This window comes from Rutilus rutilus (genome assembly GCF_951802725.1).
Source record: "Rutilus rutilus genome assembly, chromosome: 11".
In the NCBI taxonomy this organism is placed as follows: domain Eukaryota; kingdom Metazoa; phylum Chordata; class Actinopteri; order Cypriniformes; family Leuciscidae; genus Rutilus; species Rutilus rutilus.
This window is the reverse complement of record NC_140216.1, coordinates 43,853,737-43,862,988: the sequence shown is the minus strand read 5'-3', so window position 1 is coordinate 43,862,988 and position 9,252 is coordinate 43,853,737. Positions and strand designations below refer to the sequence as shown.

At 39.0% G+C, this 9,252-nt stretch overlaps 1 protein-coding gene across 1 annotated transcript; it reads left to right on the top strand.

Annotated features, from left to right (window-relative positions):
• The first annotated feature begins 5,146 nt into the window (after window positions 1-5,146).
• On the top strand, window positions 5,147-7,084 carry mycbp (MYC binding protein). Its single transcript, XM_084424657.1, has 5 exons — window positions 5,147-5,287; window positions 5,793-5,865; window positions 5,939-5,987; window positions 6,561-6,690; window positions 6,890-7,084. The coding sequence occupies exons 1-5, from the start codon at window positions 5,207-5,209 to the stop codon at window positions 6,929-6,931; spliced, it is 375 nt and encodes a 124-aa protein (XP_084280783.1). The 5' UTR covers window positions 5,147-5,206; the 3' UTR covers window positions 6,932-7,084.
• Window positions 7,085-9,252: the final 2,168 nt, after the last annotated feature.

Here is a 9,252-nt window from a genome sequence, read left to right as displayed (position 1 = left end):
AGTGAATGGAAATCTGGGATAAATCTAAATCTACACTACTCGCTGTTATGTACGGTGGCCGAGAGAGCTCAACGCGCTGCAACTGAAGAAAACACATGCAAATAGAAAAACACCTGCAAATTAAAGAAAACATCTTCATCAGTTTCACAACACATGTGTGCTCCAAATACTCACAACACAACCAAATACAGAAACGCACTGCAAATAGGACAGAACACAACGGAAATGTTTCCGGGGAACCCAATAAGTGACGGACCCGGCTGGGACGTGCTTACACAGCTGTCTACTTTTATTATTATTTCATTTTTTTGCAAAACATACAGAGATGACACGTTTATGACATACAACTTTGTATACAATATACAAAATGTATTTACAATATGTTCAATGTCATAAGAATACTAAAAAGAACAATGAGCTGAAGACTAAAATAAATAAATAAATAAATAAAAGATAGAGAAAAAGAACACAAGGGAAAGACATTAATCTATACATCAGTTACATTGTACACATTTTGTCATGTTATGTTAAAATAAGTTTCATAAGAAATGTTAGAATGCAGCTAGGGTCCAAATATGAGACGGCAAGTTTTAAAGTTGAGACACTCACACACAGATATAACGCATATTTTAAAAACTTTGTTGTATAAAATGTATATTTATTTGCACCAGTTATGTTAACAGCAATAATACTATATTTCTGGTAAGAACAGCTATTCAGCTGATGGACACGCGCTGCGTTGTCATGGGAACATCCCAGGTGAAAATAATGAGGAAATTACGTTGTCTTTCGTTGCTCCCTTCATCAACATAATGGCACACAAGTGCCCCACTCCCTCCAAAGTGCCCAATTCAAGGGCTCTGCCGTCTGCCCTTTTAAAGGTGAACTAAGTAACTTTTTTTACCTTAACTGAGCAGCTTCGGAGTCATTGGAATGGTTATATTACTTATTTCGGGTTGAATGGTGGTCGTTTCGCACCCCCCTGGTGCCCCTGAGCGGAAAATACGCACTTGCAACTTTGAGCCGGCGAGCCGCTGGCCGCCGCGCCAGGAAGTATCGCGTGATATCAGGTCTCGCGATGTAAACAATTGCTTTACGGCCAAAAGAAATCTGCTAAAATGCTGTCATTATTGCGCTCCCTCGCGCTGTTCGAACCCGAATGAAGAAGACGCTTTAAAGAATGTCCCATCTGCTTTGATGTCGTTGATCTACTAGCCTCTGGTGTCTGAGAATAGCCAACGAGTTTTTACAACAGTGTTGTCAAATATCTATTCCGAAGCTGTGGGGGGAGCTCTAGAGAGAAACCTGCGAGCAAAAAGCGAGAATACAGCGAAGAAATCCCGAAGTTACTGAATGCAGCTTTAAGAGAGTAGGGCATAGGTAAAGCTCACGAGCAATAAGCACGTCCCAGCCGTCCGTCCGTCACTTATTGGGTTCCCCGGAAACATTTCCGTTGTGTTCTGTCCTATTTGCAGAGCGTTTCTGTATTTGGTTGTGTTGTGAGTATTTGGAGCACACATGTGTTGTGAAACTGATGAAGATGTTTTCTTAATTTGCGGGTGTTTTTTCTATTTGCATGTGTTTTCTTCAGTTGCAACGCGTTGAACTCTCTCGGCCACCGTAGTTATGGCTATCTCGGGGTTTGTAATCAAGGTAATGAACACCGTAATATATCATGCACAGACATTTCAGGCCTCGCATTAGGAGCTGAATAACATGAGACTCTCCATTCCTGACGTTCTTCCCTCACTGCTGGTCTTGCGCGCGCAGAGAGCGTCCGGTGTTGTCTTAGGCTGAGAAAACATAAATGGTAAGTGTGAATTTTAATTTTTATGAATAACATGTTTGCCAGAACATAACATCAAAATGTGTTCAATGTTGTCTTTCTCCTAGCCTGACGTTGTAGCGAGCCGTGTTTTCCCGCTCCTGCTGTTCAAGTCTTGCGCGCGCTGATAGCGCCTGGTATTTCCTGAGAGATTTACATCGTACGAAGGAAAGCGTGAATTCATAAAAGCATTGTACATAACATGTTTACATAACACCCAATATACAACATTTATTCACAAGACCAACGTGCTGATAATCCACATGAAACTGATTAATGTAAGCTGTTACTGATTGTAATAATGCTGACGTCACTGCCGTTACACCATAGGCTAAGCTGCGTCACATGATCAGGTTAGCCGTTACGCTTCCTCCAATAGTAAGAGATAACGACCCTCTCATCTCCATATAATTAGACCATCTCTGGCTGTGTTCTCCTTATAAACACCAGTACTTCAGTCCTCAGTTTCTGTATGTCCTGACTCGTTAATGTTATGTAGATCTGTTCCTGTTGCCTGAGACTAAAATACTCCTGTTTCTTCATCTTCGTGCTCGTCTTCGCTACATACCGTGACACAAGGTTATATACATTTGCTTCTGAACCACATTTTCTAGGCCGCTTACTTCAGTTATTGCGCGCTGACAGAGGTTTAAATCAGACGAAGGTAAGTGCAAATTCATAAAACCATATTAAATAGAGTATTTACAAAAACACAAGATTAATTGTTGTTGATTTAAATTGAGTGCGTTTATGTTGTAAAATCTAAATTAGCTAGTTTGGTAAACTCCTAACTGGGACTTTGCACCTGCTACATAAACTTAGAAGAATTGAGCTATTTCTAAAATATTCACGTTTATTAATTCATGCTAACCTAGCTAGTGTGCTTGAGTTGGACGTATTCCCATCAGCTAACCCTTTCTTCCCATCGGTCCTCCACAGCACTGAAGGAAGAACTGCGGCTGACTTTTGATTCACGAGGACAGAAAACATGTGCTTTAGTAACATACAATAAAATATATCATATGTTAAAGTGCAGTGTTCGTTTTTTCTGGCCACAGGATCCTCCGTTCCCAATGAAGGGAGTGGATTGGAATGATTGCTATGTAATGAGTGATTATAATCAAGGTATTAATATTTTTCTTTCTAAATATCAAATGAGTTGAATGACTTCTCTGGAGATTTTACTTTGTTATAGAAGTTACCAGTGTGATTACTGAAATGTTCTTTTCATGTATTCATTAATGTCAGTATTTGATATTTGAATGCAGTAACGTTGCTTGCCTATTTATCCCAGCTTCCAGAAATTAAATAGGGACTGGTTTTGTGTTTGAGAAAGGTCTTCAACATGTTAAAACACATAGGGGTCATTTAAGTCTATAGTTTAAGGGACCATTTGTCAGTTAAAGCCTATAGTTTCCATTTAGGATAAAGTGTCCTATCCTGAGAGAAAGAACTTGTTATCTTGATGTTTTGAGACGAGACTCCTGTTTATAGTTAGAGCCTGGCCAAATCCAACCTTGGAAAAGATGTGTGCCGGGTGTGTGTGTGTTAGTCTTCTTCCTTACAGGTTAAGGAACCACTGGCATTGTTGGAGATTGACGGAGTTGTTGTTCGAGACATGCTGGCGCCCAGCAACCCAAATTTGCGACCTGGAAGGTCACGCCGTGCCTAACTTCAGGGTCCGAGTGTCAGTGGCATAATCTATGGAGATATGCTTCTGTCTATCTGTATATGTGTGGAAAATTACTATGTTTATCAATTTCTTGGCCAATAAGAATCATTCAGCCTGTAAGCAATGACGTAGCTTAGACCTTGGAAATGGTATAACTGCTGTGATCTGTGTAACTGTAAGCAGGGCGGCCTACGAACTCCTGTGTGTGTGTGTGTGTGTGTGTGTGTGTGTGTGTGTGTGTGTGTGTGTGTGTATAACTGCTGTGATCTGTGTAACTGTAAGCAGGGCGGCCTACGAACTCCTGTGTGTGTGTGTGTGTGTGTGTGTGTGTATAACTGCTGTGATCTGTGTAACTGTAAGCGGGGCGGCCTACGAACTCCTGTGTGAGTCTTGAAGCTGAACTTCTGCTAATGAAACTGCAAACTATATTCAGTAAAACTTTTCTTCAATTTTTTTATAATTCTGACTCCGGGTCTTCTTTCAAACATCTGGTCCTTGGGTCCTAAACTGTTAACCCCTAACACCATGCAGCCTCACCCATTACTCTGAAGGACTGCGGCACTGGGAACCAGTTAAACCACTGATAGTGCTATTGGTGTCTCACTGACGTTAGCCTGATCACACACAGTTGTGCTCTAAAGTTTACAACACATTGCAGAATCTGAAAAATATTAATAAACAAAATAAGAGGGAGTTTTTTTATATTTAGAATATATTTCAATATGATTTTACTGTAGAGATGTTGCAAAGTCTTATTCAGTTTTGATTTATGTTCGGCTTTGAACTGAAGTTTAACTGTTCTGGAAAGAGAATGTAAGCGTGTGTAAGTTGTGAGTTGTGAAGTTGTGTGTCCGAGTGTGAGATGAATTGATGTAAATGTATTTATTGAATGTATTTTGTGCTGAAACAATGATAAATGATCCTCCGTTTATCCCACATAGACTGATGTTGTGATCGCTTTCATAAAGTGACTTTAGTCTGAGAAACGAGTGCGAAATATGACTGAAAAACTGTGACATTAATATTGAACACTAGAGGGAGACACAGGATAATTAAGTTAATCTGTTTCTATCTTTCAATGGAAATAAATGCAAGTATAATGAACTGACAATATAGATTTATATAATTAGTGTACAGAGAAATCTATTAAATCCAAGAATTATTGTATTTATTAACTCTTTCTAACATGCTATCTTAATATAGCAGTTTGCTCTGTGTAGTACTTCTGCATTCCAGCATTATTATTATGATTATTTCTGCAAAAAATAACATGATTTTATTTATGAAAGTCTTTGGTCATTATTGCTGTGGTGAATTAATAAACTGTGTAATTTTAAATCTAGTAAATTACTCAAAAACACTGTTCATTTCATCAACGAAAACGAGACGAAAAATATGAATCATGACGATAATTATATGATTTTCAGGCTGTAATGCTGTAACCACAGTCGAGAGAATCAGTTTTCAAACTAAATGAAACACATAATTGAAAATGAATATCTGTGAGTCTGTTAATTAATCTATCCCGCATGTATATCACCAAAAAACATTAACAATGAATAAATGCAATAACTATATTGATAAAATAATATGACCATACAACCACAAAGACTAATTTCTTTGTATGTGTGGCTGTTAGTGTTGATGACGGTCCCTTTAAGCGTTGCCAGGGCGACCGTGTGTGTTGTGTTTCCGCCTTTGCTCAGCGCATGCGCACGGAAGAGTCGCCCGTCCGAGGCATTAGGCGAACAAACATTTCGTGGCTGTCATTCGCGATGGCGCATTACAGAGTGAGTAAATAAAACTCGACATTTATACATGTAAAGATGCTGTTTAACTAGAACAGAAAGCATTTGAGCTGTTGTTTAGCTTTTAAAAGCTAACGTTATATATATTTCACGGACACAGTGAAAGAACGTAAACTTTAAGCTTAACGTTACAGTATAAATGTGTGATAAAGTGTGTGTTTGGATCTTTGTCTTCGTTAAAGCCGCTGTTGTGTTAGTGTCGCTTCTCCTTAAGTTCACACAGCTGAACAGAATCTCATTAACTAGCGACACTAACAAACACAATACTGACTCAAATACTAGACACTTGATACAGAATCTGACAAAGTGACATTTAGACACTTTAAATGTTATTCAACTGCTCTAATATGTGTATGTGAATCCTCTCTAACTCACAGCTGAATGTGTGTGAGTGTTTCACCTACTTCAGCTCGAGATTGGGAAAGTTACACACTTTGTTCTGAAGTGGAAGTAGTTTGAGTGTTCTTCTGTGGTGTGATGTTTGCAGGCCTCCGAGTCGAAGCGAGAGCAGTTCAGGAGATATCTGGAGAAGGCCGGAGTCCTCGACAGTCTCACCAATGGTGAAATCACTCATCAAATCAATATTAATCAAACATCTTTTGCATGCAGCTGATTAGACCTTCTGTATTTCAGTCTTGGTGGCTTTGTACGAGGAAACGGAGAAACCCAACAATGCCTTAGAGTATCCTTTACTGAAACCAAACGCTTCTGTGCCGTTCTGAGACCAGAATCTGCTCAAATCTGCCGTTCTGAGACCAGAATCTGCTCAAATCTGCCGTTCTGAGACCAGAATCTGCTCAAATCTGCCGTTCTGAGACCAGAATCTGCTCAAATCTGCCGTTCTGAGACCAGAAACTGCTCAAATCTGCGACCAGAATCTGCTCAAATCTGCCGTTCTGAGACCAGAATCTGCTCAGTCTCGTCGCCACAACAGCTCATTCTGTTTAGAGTAATGTAAAGCAAAACTAGATCCAGTTGTTTAACGTAACCCCACTTATATTAAACGCCGTATTTTTATCATGCTGCAATTTAGTTAATTTCAACTAAAATTTGATTTATGAATAAGTTTGTGAATGCAATGCTATGAATAAATAATATACTTAAATAACTTCTGACTGTTAGGCCCAAGCTTGTGGCGAATTAAATGACAAACGTGTACTAATGTGTTTTACCAAAGACTGATGTGAGTGTGGTTTACATGGAGTCAGTGTGGATGTGTGGAGGGATTACCAGCCTTAACTAACCCTAACCTCAGCTTCATCAAGCATCACCTGGGCGTCGCAGGGCCGGAGGAGGACGACTCGGAGACTCTGCGTCTGGAACTGACGGACTTACAGAAGAAGTATGAGCAGCTCCTGGCAGAGAACAAGGATCTGAGAAACAGGGTGAGATGACTACACCGTTAGCACATTCACAGAAGCTCAGGTTCAGCCTCGTGGAGCTATGAGTGTGAAACAGGCGCTTCAGCTCATGGTGTGTGTGTGTGTGTGTGTGTGTGTGTGTGTGTGTGTGTGTGTGTGTGTGTGTGTGTGTGTGTGTGTGTGTGTGAGAGAATGACTCTTGTTTTGTGACCTTCATCCACAGCTCCTGCAGTACGAGCCGGCGCAGGAAGAAGCAACAGAATAAAACCTTGTTGACATTTTGAAATTTTTCTTTGCATTAGTAAAAAATATTATTTGTTCATTAGTGTTTGTTTTGTAATACAATGTCTAAGAAGTGACAATTTATGTTCAACAAATTTGTGCCTGATATTTAATAAAATACATTTTTTTCACTGTTCTTGATTTGTGGATATTGGTATAATAATATTAGTAGAGATTTATGAAACTACAAACATTAGTTATACACTTGAAGAACATATTAAAATGCATATTTAAAGACTTTAAATTAGACCCTGATGCTTTAATATAAAACTTTATTAAAAACAATGCTTCAGAACGTTTCTTAGATGAACTCGGTCCCGTATTTAAATATGTTCACCTTAAACTACTCACGTACAGAATAAGATAACGCTCTTACAGGTTTCTTGTTCATACAGAATCAACTTCTTTTAGATGGTTAGAACAGTTTGTGGAGGAGCGAGTCCATGATCCTGAGCTCAAACACACGTCCAGTTCTTCAGAGACCCGTATCTGTACGCGAACATGCTTTATTATTACAGTGATCTTTACAATCCTTCACAAATCTGTAAACAATCTAAAACACTCTTATGCATCTTCAGTTTAACAGGTACATTCGTGCAACAGCCTCCTGGAAAACAACCCTCCCTGCCTAAAGTGCGCAACACAACCCTGTATATGAGATTTGTGTGTTGATTTTGGAAAAATATTGGTCAAACTCTTTACATTTTAATTGTCAAATGTATTTGAAGGCGAGACAGGTGCATTGTGGGAAATAATCCCTTTGTAGCTTTGCCTGATAGTTTGGTGCGTGTGTTTGCCTACCCTTACAGAATCTGCAAGATGATTATGATTATAAAAATTGAGGGATGATACATTTTTTTGTTCAGTGTGACATTTTCTCTCATATTTGCATAAATTCTGCAAGGGGGTTATAAACGTTATAAGGGGGTTATAAGAGTATACAAACTCACAGCATGTACTCGCTCCTCTCTGTACTGTTCACATCACTGTTCACACTGAGATATGTCTGTCAATCAGCGATGGTTTCAGCTAAAAACATATTTACATTTAGAAGAACATGCAGCCACGAGTCCTCCTTCTGGAAGTTAAACATTTAAACCCACTATAAGGGTCCAGGAAGAAAATAATGCTAGACTAGAATTTAAAGATATAGTTCACCCAAAAAAAAGTCCATTGTCATCATTTACTCGCCCTCATGTTGTTCCAAATCTGTGTCACAAACCAGTTTGGTTCCCATTGGCTCATTTTATGGACCAAAACAAACAACAACAAAACTAAATAACACTAAGACATTTACATGATGACAGAATGATCATTTATTTGGGTGAACTATCCCTTCACCAAAGCAAAACAAAATCTTACTTGAGAGACAGAAACCTGTCATGCGACCTATAGTGTTAATAAAGACACAGGAGAGTATCTCGAGTATCTCGAGTATCTTCAGATCAGCCAATAGGGTTAATAAAGACGAAGGTGTATTACACACAGTAGAGTATCTTCAGATCTGCCTAAAGTGTTAATAAAGACACAGGAGAGTATCTCGAGTATCTCGAGTATCTTCAGATCAGCCAATAGGGTTAATAAAGACGAAGGTGTATTACACACAGTAGAGTATCTTCAGATCTGCCTATAGTGTTAATAAAGACACAGGAGAGTATCTTGAGTATCTTCAGATCAGCCAATAGGGTTAATAAAGACGAAGGTGTATTACACACAGTAGAGTATCTTCAGATCTGCCTATAGTGTTAATAAAGACACAGGAGAGTATCTTGAGTATCTTCAGATCAGCCAATAGGGTTAATAAAGACGAAGGTGTATTACACACAGTAGAGTATCTTCAGATCTGGTTAGGGTTAATAAAGACACAGGAGAGTATCTCGAGTATCTCGAGTATCTTCAGATCAGCCAATAGGGTTAATAAAGACGAAGGTGTATTACACACAGTAGAGTATCTTCAGATCTGGTTAGGGTTAATAAAGACACAGGAGAGTATCTCGAGTATCTCGAGTATCTTCAGATCAGCCAATAGGGTTAATAAAGACGAAGGTGTATTACACACAGTAGAGTATCTTCAGATCTGGTTAGGGTTAATAAAGACACAGGAGAGTATCTCAAGTATCTTCAGATCAGCCAATAGGGTTAATAAAGACAAAGGTGTATTACACACAGTAGAGTATCTTCAGATCTGCCTAAAGTGTTAATAAAGACACAGGAGAGTATCTCAAGTATCTTCAGATCAGCCAATAGGGTTAATAAAGACGAAGGTGTATTTCACACAGTAGAGTATCTTCAGATCTGGTTAGG

Excerpts from the sequence above, each read along its gene's own strand:
- mycbp (XM_084424657.1), top strand. The coding sequence starts at position 5,207 with ATGCGCACGGAAGAGTCGCCCGTCCGAGGCATTAGGCGAACAAACATT. Across the intron at positions 5,288-5,792 it reads TCGCGATGGCGCATTACAGA|GCCTCCGAGTCGAAGCGAGA; the intron begins GTGAGTAAATAA and ends TGATGTTTGCAG. Across the intron at positions 5,866-5,938 it reads CCTCGACAGTCTCACCAATG|TCTTGGTGGCTTTGTACGAG; the intron begins GTGAAATCACTC and ends TCTGTATTTCAG.